Source organism: Uranotaenia lowii, chromosome 2 (genome assembly GCF_029784155.1).
Source record: "Uranotaenia lowii strain MFRU-FL chromosome 2, ASM2978415v1, whole genome shotgun sequence".
Lineage (NCBI taxonomy): Eukaryota > Metazoa > Arthropoda > Insecta > Diptera > Culicidae > Uranotaenia > Uranotaenia lowii.
The window spans coordinates 378,682,780-378,700,799 of NC_073692.1; the positions used below are offsets into that span (position 1 = coordinate 378,682,780).

General features: G+C 31.9%; 1 protein-coding gene across 7 annotated transcripts in view; it reads right to left on the minus strand.

Annotated features, from left to right (window-relative positions):
• Positions 1-18,020, minus strand: part of LOC129743875 (uncharacterized) — a 107,153-nt gene that overhangs the window by 65,813 nt on the left and 23,320 nt on the right. For all 7 annotated transcript variants that reach the window (XM_055736101.1, XM_055736102.1, XM_055736103.1 and 4 more), the window contains exon 3: positions 15,007-15,439. In XM_055736101.1, the coding sequence (XP_055592076.1) occupies positions 15,007-15,320 (314 nt within the window). In that variant the 5' untranslated portion in view covers positions 15,321-15,439. The remainder of the gene's footprint in view (positions 1-15,006; positions 15,440-18,020) is intronic.

An 18,020-nucleotide genomic window follows, 5' to 3' on the forward strand; every position in this document is an offset into this window, starting at 1 on the left:
TGACAAAAATGACAAGAATGACAAAAATGACAAAAATGACAAAAATGACAAAAATGACAAAAATGACAAAAATGACAAAAATGACAAAAATGACAAAAATGACAAAAATGACAAAAATGACAAAAATGACAAAAATGACAAAAATGACAAAAATGACAAAAATGACAAAAATGACAAAAATGACAAAAATGACAAAAATGACAAAAATGACAAAAATGACAAAAATGACAAAAATGACAAAAATGACAAAAATGACAAAAATGACAAAAATGACAAAAATGACAAAAATGACAAAAATGACAAAAATGACAAAAATGACAAAAATGACAAAAATGACAAAAATGACAAAAATGACAAAAATGACAAAAATGACAAAAATGACCAAAATGACAAAAATGACAAAAATGACAAAAATGACAAAAATGACAAAAATGACAAAAATGACAAAAATGACAAAAATGACAAAAATGACAAAAATGACAAAAATGACAAAAATGACAAAAATGACAAAAATGACAAAAATGACAAAAATGACAAAAATGACAAAAATGACAAAAATGACAAAAATGACAAAAATGACAAAAATGACAAAAATGACAAAAATGACAAAAATGACAAAAATGACAAAAATGACAAAAATGACAAAAATGACAAAAATGACAAAAATGACAAAAATGACAAAGATGACAAAGATGACAAAAATGACAAAAATGACAAAAATGACAAAAATGACAAAAATGACAAAAATGACAAAAATGACAAAAATGACAAAAATGACAAAGATGACGAAAATGACTAAAAGCTAAAGAACTCTGTGAATCCTGTTTAGTTAAATCAGTCAGACATGAGAGCAAAGCTATTCTAAATCGACAATGTGAAATTGCATAATTGTTACAGAATTTCAACCTTTTTTTTCATTCAGTCATGAATAATTAAATCAAACCCGTATTATATTTTCTACACTCGCATTACACTCGAGCTTTCCCATCTATTCAATTAAAACCGGTCAATAATAAGCAGATCAAGATCCTGTCTCACGTCCCAAAACTAAAGGTTTAAGATTTTATTACGATTTGAATGTTCGAAAGGAAAGCGCAACTAAAATTTTCGCAACACTTCTCGAACGCATATCGTAAATCATGTTTCCAATAAATTAATTTTACAGCTTTCTCGATACATTCTCGAACTCAATCTGTACGTGACATTTCAATCAGCTAGATGATTATGTCCATACCTACTCCATGCGACATTAGAGCAGCAGAAACAAAACGCAAAACTAAGAAACTGTTTTTATAAGCAAAACTGCAGCTCAAAACGAGTGCTCTCTTTCCCTGCTGAACGTATTTTTTTCCCTTTATTCCGCAGACACGCTATTTGTTTTGTAAACTCATCGTGCCATTATTGTTCTGGCGTTGTTTTTTTCATTCCTTCATATTTATCATTACTCCCGAGAATTTCCTGGTGCACCGAAAAACTTTTGATTCTTATATGTCATATTGAAATTTTACTACATATTTTCTAAGCACTCAAAACTGATTGTTACACTGTATATCGTTTTTAATTTAGTAGGTACAAAGTTTGGGAAAAAAATTCCGTGAAAAAGTTAACTGAAGATTTTTTCCAGTGTACCTCGAAGCGTACTTCGGAAACCCCTTTGTTGTAAAGGGACTACCGTAGCATATTGGTTTTTCGTTGCTTTTGGGGCTGCTGGTTTAATTTCATTCAAGTTGGTCCTGTGGACATAGGAATGATCCAAATCTTTGCAATCCTCGAGCTCGATGATCTCTCAATTGTTGCTGCCAAAAACGTGGAGCGGAGAAGGAGCAAAAAGCGAGATTACAAAACAAAACCGCAAGGGAAACGAAATTCTCAGCGCATTGGATTGATCGCTTTTTTGCTTCGTTCTGTTGAATGTTTTTGTTTTTTTTTGCTCATTCGGAAAGTTGTAAAAACATTCAAAAAAGCAATCCACAGTGAGTAATGAGCAATCAGAAGTGCTTCCGGGATTCGAAATGGGAAAGAAAGTTTTGATGCATTAATTTTGATTTAAAGATTTCGTGGGAACGAATTCGTCATAACTGCGGGATTTGGTCAAAACGAAAATAAAATAAAATTAAACAGGATCTATGGTTAGACAAACTACTTAAAATTATGATTTTTTTGATCAAGAAGGAAAAAAATAGGTAATCTTATTTAGTATCGATTTAAATTCAATAAAAGATTTTTCATAAGTTATCTGGAGAATTGGCACGAATAGAAAATAAAAATCACTTTTCACCGATAAGGCTGATAAACTTATTAACAAACATTGCTAACGGTGAGTAAATTCTTCATATTAGGTTTTCTACAATTTTAGTTTTTCTTAAATTCTGGCTTTATCATTTATTTCTTTCTGACTTCAACATTCTCGCTATCCTAGTTTTAGACTTTCTGAAGCTTTATTTTTCTATCTCTTATTTCTATGACTTTCTTTCAAATTTTCTGACTAAGTGGGTATTTGACTTCATTTTGCAGTCATTTCAACTATAAGTTTTTTAACTTTCAAACGCTCTGATTTTCCGACTTCGTGAATTTCTAACTTTCTGACGATTTTTCTTACATTCTATTTTCTAATTTTCCGTTTTCACGATTGCTTTTGACGTTTTCAATTTTGGACTTTCTGAGTTTCTTCCGAAAATTCTTATATTTGAACTTATGACTTTCTGACTGTTCTACTTCCTAGATTTTGGACTTTTTGAATTTTTGAAATTTTTGGCTTTCTGAATTTTTGACTTCCTGATTTATCTTAGCTAAGCTTAGCTAAAAAGATTGATTACAAAAATATACCTTAAATCATTGAACACGAAAATTTTTTTATATATTGTGGATATTGTACAAATTATTGATACAGCAATTTCCATCCTTTTTATTTCAATCTAATATTTAAGCTGTTCTTATCTGATTAGAATAATTACGAATCCCAGCTTGAATGACTCTTGATAAGTGTTATCTTTTCACCGTTACCTTTAAAATGCTTCAAAAGTTTCATAGTTGTCTTCAAATTTTCATTTCTTTTTTCGGAGCTTCTGTAAACAACGTCTTTTTTTAACCACAGCCTACTGTCCCTATCTTACTTTCTAACTTCCTGATTTTCAGATTTTCTAGCTTAATTAAACTCTTGACTTCTGTTTTATGATTTTCTGAATTTATGTTTTTTTTACTGTCTTGATTCATGATTTTCTAACTTTCTGACTTCTTTACTTACTGCTTTGCTGACTCTATGTCATGCTGGTTTTTAGATGTTTTTACTGTTTTACCACCATGAAGAAGTTTTCATAGGTTTTTGAATATCTCTCGGTTTTTTTTTAAAGATTTTCTACACTTATCGAAGCATAAATAGCAGCACCTTGTTTATTGCATGTTAAAAGAGGAATGACATTCGGGTGTACTCTTTTTTTACCCCGATATTTTCCTTTCTCATTCTCTGAATTAATCATTTTTTCTGACATTCTCACTTCCTGCCATTTTATTTTATCTTACTTACATTCTGAACTTCTGAATTTCTAAAATTCTTTCTTTCTAACTTTTTAATTTTCTTTCGAAAATTTTGACTTTCCTAATTTTTGACTTTCTGAAATTGTTGACTTTCTAACTTCTTGAATTTTTGACATCCTGATTTTCGCATTTTGTGACTTTCCGACTTTCTGAATTTCTGATTTTCTAAATGTTTAGCAATTCTTGGACTTACAGAGTTTTTGAGTTTATATTTTTTTTTACTTTCTGAATTCATTCTTACTATCCGACTTCTTTACTCAGTACTTTTCTGACTTTCTATCGAATTTTCTGAATGTTCTGACTTTCTGCTGTTCTGGCTTTCTGATATTATGACTTTCAAACTTTCTGAATTTCTAGTTTTTTTACTTTAAAATTTTGAAACTTTTGACTAATTTCCTGAATATTCAAGTTCTTACTTTTTGACGTTTTTTTCTGATTTATTCCGTTTTTTTTATTTTCTGCCTTTTTTATTTCTTGAACAGAATTTTTAAAAATCTTATAATATTAGTCTTTTTGAAATTTCTGAATTTCTACCCTGAGCGAAACATAAATAGCACCATCCTTTTTATCGCGTGTTAAAATAGGAATGAATGACTATCGTTAAAAATTTAACTATCTAAATACTTGCTTCTAAAACAATGTAGGTCAGATTTTTAAGCACTGTGTGAATTTAAAATATAATAAAGGTTCTTGATTAGTTCATTTAATTAATTTAAAAAACTGACCTGTGCAAAATTTAAGCTCGTAGGACTCGATACAGGAGCGCCTCAAAGCGGTCGAAGCATCGGGTTTTCAACCCTTAAAAATCATTTAAGGGGGGACAAAAGGAAAAGGGAAAATTGAAACTTTAATTTTTATACCAAATTACTTAAAAGTGCACAAAACGTCGAAATCTCGTAGTATTATTAATCTTTATGATATTTTGAGATTTTCGGAAAACCAAATTAGTCCCATAAGTCCATTTTTGACCAATAATTTGGTTTCTAGATTACACCAGATTTCGACGTTTTATGCATTTTTAAGTAATTTGGCATTAAAATTTCTTTTTTTTCGATTTTCTTGGGTCCCCCCTTTGGTGAGTTTGAGGATAAAAACCGAAACTTTGGGCGCCTTGAGTCGAGTTCAATTGAGCTATATTTTTGCACAGGTCAGTTTTTTTGGGTCAATCTACAAAATGGTCGGTTATCAAAATTAGGCAATTTTCCCCGAACATCCATTGCCACGTTCTACTGTACATATAACTGTCGCAAAAATATACAAGGAAATTAGAGCCTTTAGGGTCAAAAGTAGGACGATAGGACTATACGCGGTCCTATGCCCCACCAAGCGGGAAAAAACCGTTACAAAATACAGGGAAGTGCTCGAACTTCTATAAAAATTAACAAATTTTTCTAGTCGGTATACCCTTGACTTTTCAAATTTTTTGTACACCGTGAAAATATTTTTATGAAATAAAAGAAGCCATTTAAATTGCCGTTATAGTAAGAAATTTAAATTGCAGTAAAAATTGCCATTGGGGTGAATTTTCCAATAAGCGCTCCAGAAGGACTTCTATTGGCAGTTTAACAACTTTGTTACCCTTCGTTTAATATTGTAACAATTATTCAATATTAACTCTCTATAACTCAATTTTTATTCGCTTAAAAAATTTACAGAAATTTTATTTTATGATCACATACAACTTTTGATCAAAAAAAATTTATCATTCAATTAACAATTTTAATAAAATTAAATTCAGTACTTTTTCGGTTGCAAATATTGAATATATTTGTCGAGTTATTGTCGTTTTACCCAACCCTTCAGAAGGGGTTTATATTTATTCTTTTCTGGCTAACATATGATCATAAAAAATATATTCCAGAATGGTGGTAAATTTAAGACCTAACCTATCAAGAAATATTTAAGATCAAAAATAATACATTGACTATAGATTTCTGACGCTTACAAAATGTTATTTTATCGGAAAATAGGTCCTTTTAATCATTATTTAAAGCTTCACTAAGCTGTAGGTTTTACAATTGCTAGTCAAACAATTGCCATTACACAGCAAAAAAAATTCTGAAAGTATACGCAATCTAAAACGTGTGGCATCTATTTTTTCCCTAGTGTAATTCAAAAATGATGTATTTCAAACTATTTTTGGTATATTTTTCATCGGTTAAAAATGAATAGTGTAAAATTAAATTCTTTGCAATAAATTTACCCTGCATGATCTAGAAAGCAACGATGGGATATAATTTTACATCAAAAACGGTGTAAAACATGACAGATTCATTGTTTTTCTTTCTTTCGCGGCTAAAGTTCATTAGTTTTTACTCGAGATGATGATTTGAAGCATCATCCAAAAAATTAATTGAAAAGTCTGTTGAAGATGCTAACCCAAGCCCCAGCCCATGTCGTAAAATCACAGAGGATCATATCGTCAGCACTCGGCAGCTAACTTCGAGGCTGACCGCACGAGCAAAATGTGCCAAATTTGCTGTTTGCTGAACGCGTTGAGGCTGGTGGTGGTGAAGTGAAATACAAAAAAAACAAAAGTTGTCGAAATTAATCAGTTTTTCTATCTTTTTTACAGTGATGTGGATCCTGATTGTCCGAAAAGGAAATAACAATCCTACTGGTGACGCTGACCAGGGTGGACATCTTCGTCAACGTTTCATGCAACTTCCGGCGCTGCCCATTATGTTGTGAACGTTTTTATTTTACTTTGGATGATTTGTTTAAAAATAAATTTCCAATAAAAAAAAATCATTGTATTTTTCAATTTTTCGTAAAACTTTTTATATTTAAACCAAAATATTAACTAAAAACTGCAAACATCCAGGATAAGTTTTAAAAAAAATACTTCACTGCATTTTTACACGACAATTAGCCGTTCCATTTTCATGCATCGCTTTCAATCAAAATTTACACGCCGTGATTGAATTTTAGATCAAAAACGATGTTCCGTTTTCGTGCATGGTTTCCGATCTAAAATTACACGATTTTTTTTGCTGAGTAGTATGAATTGTTAGATAAACATATTTTGAAATATTCTGCGCAAAAAGTTAAGAAAAATAATGATTGGCTTTGGTTTTATGCTGATTTTAATACTAATCCACGTCTTAAGGCGGGGATGATTTTAGACGGTCAGTAAAATTGAAATTTCAGAACAGTTTTCTCCTGTAATTTGCAGGGAATTTTGAAGTATTTCTGTAGGTTCGGAATGGCTTCCATCCAAGATTTATTTACACTGAATTCAGATGTTTTTACGCCAAAAGACAAAATGTTTTTTATTATTTAAATATATTCACGCTCATAATGATTACAATAACAATCTCATATTAAATGAATAAAATTGCTACGACTCCTGATGATTGGTTCATTTGCATAGTATTTCATTGCTACATGAGAACAAAAAACGGGCAAATTTCAGTTTTTCAATCTATTATAAATTAATTTAAAATATTCACCAGCTCCAGTACTATAACTTGCTGCTGATTCCAGCGGTAGTATGAATTTCGAAATTTTTTTGTCAGGTCCTCGGGTGGGAAATTTATTTTAAAGTAGATCTCCGACAGTCAACAGCGGCTTCATCTGGAACTCGGCTGCTTCAATACAAGTTATTCATCCCGCACAAAATAAAGAAGCTTCTTTGGGTTTCATCTGAGTGATTAGACAATCACCGGTAGAAAAGGAATCTTCTAATCTACTTTTTGAAACAAACACATGGCAGTTACTGGAAGTCACGACTTACAGGTGGCTGATGTCCTGCATTTGCTTGAGTTCCTGAGTATTCGAGAAAGAGTGTCTCGAATTTCAGGAGAACTGTGCTGCTACGAGATTCGAATGGCTATCTCCCCGTGCATCAAGAAAACCTGTGGATTTTTGATAGTTCTAGTGTCATTCGAGCTGTTTTCCTGTGATTTAGAGGGTCATGGTCCCAAGCGGAATCTTAATGTGTATGTTTAACAAAGACAGGCATTTTTTTTCGATTATTATTATTATTATTTTCATGTAAAACACTTTACCATTCACATGGCATTCATGTCTGTGTTTTTATCAATTATTTTTCCGATTATGTACATCATTTTCTGTTATTTTTTATTATTTTTCTTAATAAAAATCAAAGAAATCATCTAGACCAGTGATTTTTAATTTTGTTATCAAATTTAAAAACTCACACCAAATATTTGTTTGTGTTATGTTATGTTTTAAATGACAAAGAAAATATCGTAAAAATTGTAGAAATTTTCAAGTTACAAAATATGAATAATAAACGTAATAAATATAATCAAATAATCAAATCTTGTAAACGTTTCATAATATAGTCATTATATAAAAAAATACTACAGGTCTGCTAAATTTCAATAATTTTAAAGATAATCAAACGAGTCGTTTCTAACTAATGGGAAATAAGTGCAAAAATTCCTAAGATCTAGTTTAAAATGCAAAAAGGTTAATAATTTAATCAAAGACATTAAAATATGATGATAAAATTCTATCAATCTGAAATAATCACCAGCCGAAGGCTAAGGTAACTTTCAGCTTGTATAAATTTCAGATTTATTAAATTTTATGTTAATATTTATTTTCTTAGATTGAATGATTGATTAACGCTGGAGATGGTTCCAACGCAATATTTGGATAATTTTTATTATTATTTCAGATAACAGAGAAGTAAATTTTAGTGTACATGCTGGCAATATTAATTCATTTTGTTTGCGTAAGACCACCTCATTCCTAAATACCACGAATTGTATTAAATATGCTTGGATAATAACTGATAAGCTTCTCCATAAGATTTCATTCTGGGGTCGTTGGAAATCATGATAAGTTGAATAAGTTATCTATGGTTTAAATTGTATGGCAACAATTGAACTGAAAAAAATGATGATGATGATCCCAAAGAAACTTCTGTGGAAAAATTTCCAAAAACTCAAGTTACAATTTTTTGTGATTTCTCTAATTTTACATGTGAAACGCCAAAACCTCACCGCCCCTGAGCCTTTCCACTGCCCTCCAAAATTCAAAAGTGGGTTCACAGCTCCTTGGAAGATGCCAAAGGTCGCCCTGGGAACCCTCTATAACTAAATTTTTTTTTGCTGAAAAATTTACAGAAGTTTTATTTTATGATCACATACAACTTTTGTTCAAAGAAAAACGTTTTCGTTCAATAAACATTTTTTCAATTTTTTATTCAAAAGCTACATAACCACATGGGCTAAAAAGGTTGATTTCAGTACTTTTGCGGTTGCAAATATTGAACATATTTGTCGAGTTGTTGTCGTTTCACCCAACCCTTAAGACAGGGGTTATATTTCTTCGTTACTGGCTAACATAAGATCATAAAAAAATCCAGAATAGTAAAATTTTAGACCAAACCTATCACTAGATATTTCAGATGGAAAACACATGGACTAGAGATTTCTGATATGTACAAAATAATATTTTTTAGGAAAATAGGTCCATTCCCAGTTTTTCATTATTTAAAACTTCACTAAGATGTAGTTTTTACAATTGTTAGTCAAACAATTGCCATTAGTAGGGGAGTTTGGGGTTTCATGGGCCACTTTTTTTCTTTGTTACATAACATCTTTATTATAAAAAATAAATAAAGGTTATCTTCATTTTTAAGGTATCATTAGGCTATATTTTGTATTTTTTTTTTTATTAATTTACTTCCCCGAATTCTGTTTGAAAAAAAATTTTTTTAGGATTTTGAAAAATTGTGGAGAATCAAATACAAATTGACTAGATAACGTGCAAAGTTTAGGTGGCCCATAAAATGTGGCCCACGATTCCCCACAAGTTATGATTTGCAAATTAGTTGCGTTTGTGTGACTTGTTGATGTTTCATCAAAAAAAATAATTTTCGACGTGATATCTAAGATCACAATCGTATGAGCATATTTTTATTATGAACTTTAGGTTCCCCATCAATGCAATTTGCGAGTGCTTGTATGATTATGCAAGTAATTTTTTTTTAAAATTTGTTCAAGCTTGATAAATAAAAAAGGAAATGATGCGTATTTAATTCAACAACATAAAGAAACGTTTCTCAATGGCCCACGTTACCCCAGTCTCCCTTATGCATTGTTAGATTACTATATGTCGAAACATTCAGCGCCAAAAATAAATTAAAATAATGGTTGGCCTTGGTTTTTTGGTGATAACCTTTAAAAAATTTCAATTTTCTTGATACACTTCTAATGGCAAGTCCAATTTTTCTAATTTCTATTTTTTAATGGCAGAAAGCATTTCAAATCAACACCTTCTCTATCTTTTGATCAAATTTACTAAATGAAAATTTAACTTTTTTTCAAATGTCAGCAGGAATCTCATAAATAAAAGATGGTAGAAGGAAATTGGATGCATATTTGAGTTCAGCAAACCCAAACCAGTAGAAACCAGTTAAATTTTTTTGCATCTCTGGAAAATGTCAAATTAGTTGCCTTTTGCTACGGGAATTTATCCTTTATTTGATGATTTTCTAATTAATCTTAAAAATTAATTTTAAAAATGGGAATAATATGTCCGTTAGGGTGTCCCAAAATTGCATAATGTCTGGGAATCTGAGGGCTCACCCTCTAAATGGTAGATTAGGATGTGGAGAACAAACTTTTGTATGGGGCTGACTAAAAAAAATCATGTTTAGAGGTTTCGCAAGCGCGATCTTTGAAAAAAGTCCACTTTCAAAAGATTTGATTTTAAATAAATTCAAGGTCAAAAAATTTTCACAAAATTTATATATTTTCTTTTTTTAAATTTTGTTTGGATCAAATCCTACACGTAAAAAATTAAAAATGAACCAAATTTGTATCAAAATTGAAAATAAGCAAGCTATTTTCAAAAAAAATTTTTTTTGGTCCAAAACTGTTGTATTCAACTGACCAAAATGTGTACCTTACGTACAATGTTTTTATACCAATGCCATCAAAAGATGCGAATTTTTGTGCTCTTAAACTTTGTTGAACAAAACATGTTGTTTGTATCATCGTGTGAAGAGCTATTCACGGTTTAATCTTTAATAAAAATCACAATTTAGGATATTTTTGAACCACCATAACTTTTTCCTTTCAAGTCCAATCGAGTTGCAGTCTTCAGGTGAAATGTTAGTCTTAACTTAAATTTTAATAAAATCAACATAGTTAAGCAATCGATTGGTAAAGAAAAAAATATTTGATGAAATCCCAGAACACAATGTTTCACACTTGAGATTCAGTGCAACCCCTTCCCGTTGTCAGATTCAGTTCGAATTTGGCATTTGGCCTCCTGATGATTCCCTTAAACCATCCAAGTTTTGTTTCGCAAGTGTTTTGATTTTCAAGTAGGTATTTGATAAGACAAATTTGATAAATTATATAAAAAATATTCTAAATTGTGATTTTTATCAAAGATTAAACCGTGAATAGATCTTCACACGATGATGCAAACAACATGTTTTGTTCAACAAAGTTTAAGCACTACACATACTGACTGGACACTCGATTTCGTTTGTTGGATAATTTTTCCAATAGTTCGCAATATCGATTCCAGAGTACGCATCGATCAATTTGAAGAAATGCTATCCCAGTTAGAAAGTTCCACACAACTTTCGGGAAAAAATTGGCAATTGAGACGATAAACACATAAATTTTTGATGCAGGAATTGTGAATGGATACGACAATGACGCCCGAAAAAAGCACCGAAATGATGCAACAACACTAACACCGGAAAAAGAAGAATCGCAAAGAGTTAGTCTACCGTTTTATCCAAAATTGACTAACGGAATCAGCCAGATTCTTCTGCAGCATGGTCTAAAAACCGCATACAAGAGTGGAAACACCCACAAGGATCGTCTAGTCTCGCTTAAAGACAAAATTCCTGAGGAGGATAGATCCGGAATCTACGAAATTCCATGCAGCAGCTGCTCGGCTATTTATATTGGTCAAACTCGCCGTAAATTCAAAGTCCGTCTCAAAGAACACAAAAATGCCGTTGAGAATGGAAGGATTAATGAATCGAGTGTTGCCGCCCACACAACAGAGTTTGACCATTCCGTCGATTGGAAAAAGGTCAAATTTAGGAAGTTTGTACGGAAAACATCACACCTGAATGCTTGGGAGTCGATGTTCATCAGCACCGCCGAAAAACCGTTGATGAACGAAGACGAGCCGCCGATCATTTCACCTCTCTTCAATCTGATCAAACAAAAATCCGCATAATGCCAATTGCGTTCGACGAATACTACATCAAGTATGAAACTGGAGCTGTAATTATCCTTTGTGTAATCAGTCGGACATCGTCCTGTAGATGGGCAACATCGAGCCCGAAACCGGTCGACAAAAAAGGTAACTTTATATCCTTTTTCCGTTAAGTAAGAACGTTATGTGTCGTGTCCTGTAATACGTCGTGTGTTATGTGTATAGTTAAAGTTCTTACGTAAGCACAAATCATATAAAAATGAGTGAGACGATAAAATCGCGCTAAACAGGTTCAACAAAGTTAAAGTGCACAAAAATCCGCATCTTTTGATGGCATTGATAACAAAAACATTGTACGATAGGTATACATTTTGGTCAGTTGAATACAAAATGTTTGAACCAAAAAATTTTTTTTCTTGAAAATAGCTTGCTTATTTTAAACTTTAATACAAATTTGGTTTATTTTTAATTTTTTACGTGTAGAATTGGATCCAAACAAAATTTAAAAAATATAAAATATATAAATTTTGTAAAAATTTTTAGACCTAGAATTTATTTAAAATCAAATCTTTTGAATGTGGACTTTTTTCAAAGATCGCGCTTGCAGAACCTCTAAACATGATTTTTTTTTTTGGTCGGTTCCATACAAAAGTTTGTTCTCCACATCCTAATCTACCATTTGGAGGGTGAGTCCCCAGATTCGCAGACATTATGCCATTTTGGAACACCCTAATGTCCATAAATGAATAAAAAAAAATTCACATGATTCATACATTCTCTGTTGCAAATTTCTTACTATTCGAAACGAAGGGTGAAAGTTTCATTTCCTTTATTCAAGATTTAATAAGATTTAATTTTAAAATCTTAGATGAGAGCTTGAAATTCAAGAGCAAATCAATGAAAGTAGAGTTCTTAAAGCTCCAGACATCAGAATCAATCACAGATCATAATTTTATTTCAGAATAAAATCTAAAGTCAAAAATAGAATTCTACGACCATTATTTACAATGTAAAATTAGCTTCAGGGTTTAATAAAAAAAACATAATATTTTCGGATCCCCATTCAGAAAAATGTATCCAAATAAAACTAAAAATAAAATATCTATGTTTTTAAATTAATTTTGAATTCAAGAAAATTATAACGAAAAACTTATTCCAAACATTTATTTTTTTCGAACTAAAGTTGCAAACGAGAATAATTAAAATTTCGTTATGTTGACCTTGCGCTAACGTATTGTGTACTTTCATTTATAAATATAAAATTGGATATTCCTTGATGAGCTCATAAGTCGATAATTTTTTGACTCCTTGGTAAACAAAATACGAAAATCAACTTTTGATCAAAATTTTATAAAGAGAAAATTATAGATTCGCATATTTAAGTTTTATCAAAAGATAATGAAATAAGTTCATAAAGAAAATGGGAAAGAAGAAAATTTGATTTCTTCTATTATTTTGAATTTTTTCATGGGAAGAAGAAAATTTGATTTCTTCTGTAATTTTGAAATTTTTCAAAATATCTCTGATTGAGTTCAATGAGATCAAATTGTAGGAGAAAGGGCAGTATGCAGAACCCACGTCTCTTCTCACGATATGAGCCCTTTTTCACTATATATTAAAGTTGCAATTTTCATAATTAAAAAAACCTTCGCCTCCTAAGAGCGAGCTCTAGCACCACGCCTGGATAGGACGAAGGGTAAAAAGGCACATGTTTTACTAAAGTAGGACATCTGGTAAGCCTTATTCTACTCAACATGATTTTTAACATCCATCTAAAATTTCAGAATTCTGAGTCGCTGTCAAATTTTTTATGTCATTCCAAAATGCTAAATCTCCATCACCTCATCACTGGGTACAAAATATTATCAAATAAATGAGTGAGCTAAAAGGAAAAAAAAAACAAGATTGATGCACTTTATTCAGCTTTTATCCTTCCTTGTGTCAATGGAATTATTTTTTTAACAACGGAAGGACAAAACTACTTAAAGGAAACGCTAGATACAAAGAAACTATTGATCCTGCAAACTTTACCCATTTACTGCGGATGCATTTCTCTCTCCTTGAGAATGATGGAGTAGAGCTCTTTTTTCCAGCAAGCAACATTGTCCCACTTCCTAATGGCAGCAAGTAAGTGCTCCTCAAAAATGGCACACGAGTTTGCTTACTTCATTTTCGCTTCATGCTACTTTTTTTCCCGCTGTCGCCATTCAAATCGTTTCCCATTTATCGTTTTACTTCAGCTTGTGTTTTCTTTTTTTATGCAGCTTTGCTTGTTCTAAATAAATAGAGCACTTTGCCATTTAGCATCTTAGAAAAACAGCGTTTTCTCGATGATGGATTCATCGCTTTTCTTTGTGGGGAAACGCTGTACAACAAGCGGCGAACCTTCATGATGAAAAAGTAAGAAAAGGATCAAGGAAATGAACTTTGAGGTTTACAAAAGTTGTTAAAAATGAATCATATTGAAAAAAATGAATTGTTTTAATTTTCAACTAAATTGAAAATTCGCGAGTTTTTAAAAATTGTTTAAAAATCGTATATTTAAAAAAAATTCTCCATAATTTAGTTTTGCATATAAAATTTAAGCATTCAACAACTTCAGCTCATCAATGATTAATTACTCGTGGCACTAATAAGATTGCCTTCCAGATAAGATCGCACTCGACACTTAGGAATCAATTAAGATCGTACGTCACTGTAATGGTTGCATAAAAACTCCAGCAAGCTGTCAAAGGTCAATTCGCGGAACGACGGCTTCAGAAGTCGTGATCGAGTTTCCATCGAGCAGAAATTGATTGCTGTATGCACTCATATGCATCGATCCCGATCGATCTCTAAAGGACGAGTGAGTATCAATGATGATGTTATTACCCACTTACCGGGTCCGCACAACAGTGTGGTTGGGTCGTGAGAAATCATCGATCGAGCTGCATCTTTAATGGTTCCCCAATCTGACTGAATTCGGAAGTTTACGATGCATGACCTTATGCTGATGGAGCTGACCCTTGGAATGGGTTGCGGTGTCAAAACTGCCGCTGATTTTAAGCAGCTGATTTAAATGTTTCTCATTCAAGGAAAATATTGTCATTGTATGAAAAAAATAGATCTAACACATTTATTGCTAAGAGGGCACAAAGGTTGATCATGCGTGAATGAAATTCCTGACATTTATAAAAAAAATCAATGAAATCAGAGTTGATTTTGTTTTATCATTTTTAATTCAACAACAAAATTCGATAGCTAGTCCTCAATAATTGTTATCGTTTGTAACGCATCTGATTAGAATATATTTTGATTGCAACTAACCTTATTCTGCTGACGTTTTCCACCATGTTCATGAGTTTTTCCTCCTCCAAATCGATGGCCGGCACCGTGCTGGACCATTCGTTTATCGACAGCAGTTGTTGTTCCTGTTCAGCTTCCGTTTCCCCACCGGAACGTAACCGAGGGCATTGCAATGGGTGGTTCCGCCCTCCCTCGACACCCAAAGCCGTCCCAATCGCAACCCCCCTTTCCCGGGGTGCGTTGTAGGTTGCCCGGGACGCCATTATCAACACCGTTTGACTGCTCACCGTCAGCAGAAGAAACGCCACGTGCAGGACCTCGAGACGATTTCTCATGTTCTGTCCAGGGCTTTCTGCCTTTTTCGTTATTCGGTTTCCTTACGTGTTCTGTTGTGTCGAACCTTCCCGAACTGTTCCCCCTACTGGAGCTGGCGTCCGTCCCCTTGGAGGAATTCCTGGGAAAAGTGAAAAAAGAAACCGGAATAGGTGAGATACAGATTTCGTTCCCGTTGCAGAAAAGTTCATTGATAGAAAAGAATTTGAAATCTTGGAAAAAATGTTGAGGCGTCTGGGTAGGGTGACTAAACACACAATTTCAACAATGAATATTGATATTTTTGGAAACAGATATGAAGGTGGAACTTTCTTAGGAAGTTCCTTCATAAACTAAACCTGAAGCTTTGACCGAAAAACGAGCGTCTCTCAAAGTAACATTTTTAGCTTTATTAAGTATCTTCAATTATATGCACCTCGTAAAACCTTTAGAATAAGGATTTTTAAAAGGAAAAATTTATAAAATATTTATTTGGATGGAAAAAATAAAATTCAAAAAAATTTCGCGAAAAACACTTTTCCATGTATATAGTTGTAATATACACATGACATAATAACATCGCAAACATAATAGAACTGATTGAAAATAGGCTTTAAAAATAATTTCAAAAACTTGACACTGTGAATAATCATCGTCATTATTTGCCTATCAAATAGCCCTATTTGCCACTAGTGATATTCGTGTCATAATTCAGGGCGTTTCACTAACACTTTCTAATTTTGGGAACATTAACCTAAAAAACGACCGTGTTTTTTTCTTTTTTTTTTCCTTTATTATCTACATTTAAAATTACATTTGAAACTTAAAACCTAGTTTAATTTTACAAATATCAATTCACAAAAACCAAATTCATTTAAATTCTGATTTTCTAACGTTAACAAATATTAATTCTTGAATCAAAAACTTTTTTACAAACATGTTTGTTATTCCACCTGAATTCCCTTATATATTTTTGAAACATAAACAAGCTAGGATTTTTATAGTGTATCATATTGTAATTAATTGCTTCTGCAACTAGCCAAAGAGCTGTTTTTTCCACAAAACTTTTATCATCTATCTCAATGTATAAAATTTCTTCTGGGTCGTTTAAAATTATTTTAAGTCTATGGCGTATTATTCTTGAAATCCAGTTCCATATTATATGAGAGTGAGTACATGATTTAATTTCTATGCAAGTTAGTATCAATTTCCTGGCAAACATCACAGTAATAGCTATCTATATTAGCAACATTGCGATTGAACATCTTAACTTTGTTAGGATACACATCATTATAAACTTCATATAACGTAGATCTTGCTTTCATAGTTAAATAATGTTTTCCTATGTTTTTCCAAATACTTATCCATTGCTCATCTTTAAACTTTTCCTCTATTCTTATTTTTATATCTTTTTTCTTCAATAGGTAATTATATATTAATTTATTAGCCGTTAAATCTTTCTGATTTTGAATTTCAATTGCATTGAAAATCCATTTTTTACCATTAATTGAGATTTTTTTTAAATTTGTATTTCCCTGCAAAAATTATCTATTACAAGATTCGGAACTCTAGCGAAAATCGACGGACAAAATCAAAAAGCGCCACCATCAAATGCTGTGGCAGAAATGCAACTATTTAGTAAAACACGCTAAGGAAAAAAAAAAACAATTTATATTACACGGTCGGAAATAACTAGCAGTTTGAGGGTTCATTTGCACGACAAACGCACTGAGGTCTTTCTCTACGTGGTCTTGGCTTTCCAGAATTAGCACGGTTTTCCGGTATTAGAGTCTTCAATCGCTATTCAAAGTATTTTTTTTTTCTTGGGGGCTGTTCAGATACCACTTGGACAGAAAAATGAGGTTTTAGACCCCCTCTTCCCCCTCCGTGGACAAGCGTGGAAATTTGGCAAACCCCTACTCTCGTCACCGGTTGTGCACGTGAACAGGTTTCAAATTTTTTTTCAAATCTAATTTGAGAGATAGAAAACACTACTTTTTGCTTTTTTGTTATTGAAATGGTTGATTCGGAAAAAACGAATTAGCACTTCCTGATATAAAATAATTTTAAAAGTTTTAAATTTCTAAATTATCAAATTTATCACATGCTTTCAAATGGCTACTAGGTGCTACTAGTTGTTTAAACTTAAACTGGAAAGCTTTGCAAATTTAAGATTTTGATTTAAACATCTTAATAAAACTAGATAAAATTTATCAGCATTTGAATGAATTAAACTAAAATTAATTAAAACCTTGGGAAAAAATCTGTAATTTATCATAAATCAGGATCCCAATCAAAATAAAAACTTGGCCACGTCATCAAAACCCTTAATCGCAATATCCTCAGCACTGTTCCGTTGAATTTGGAATCAATGATCAGGCTCAACGAGATATGCAATACAAATTAGTTATCTGTTTTAATTGAAGATTTTTTTTAATTGAGGAATCTGAATGCGCAAAAACGTGAGGTTCTCAATTAAATTGAGTCAGTGGCATAAAGCTTTTCTTCAAAAATTGGTGGAAGTAGGTCTGAATACATTTTGCAAATGTATTCCAAAATTGAACAAAAGCATATTAGAGTGCATTTTAAACCCCCCGGAACGAGGGGTACAAGTGAAAAATTCAATTATCGAGAAATGTTGACCTTTTCTGTCAGTAGGTGGTGTTAAGGTTTGTTAAAAGATTGTCCGTTGGCATTTTTATGCAAAATTTCAAGAGCTAGGT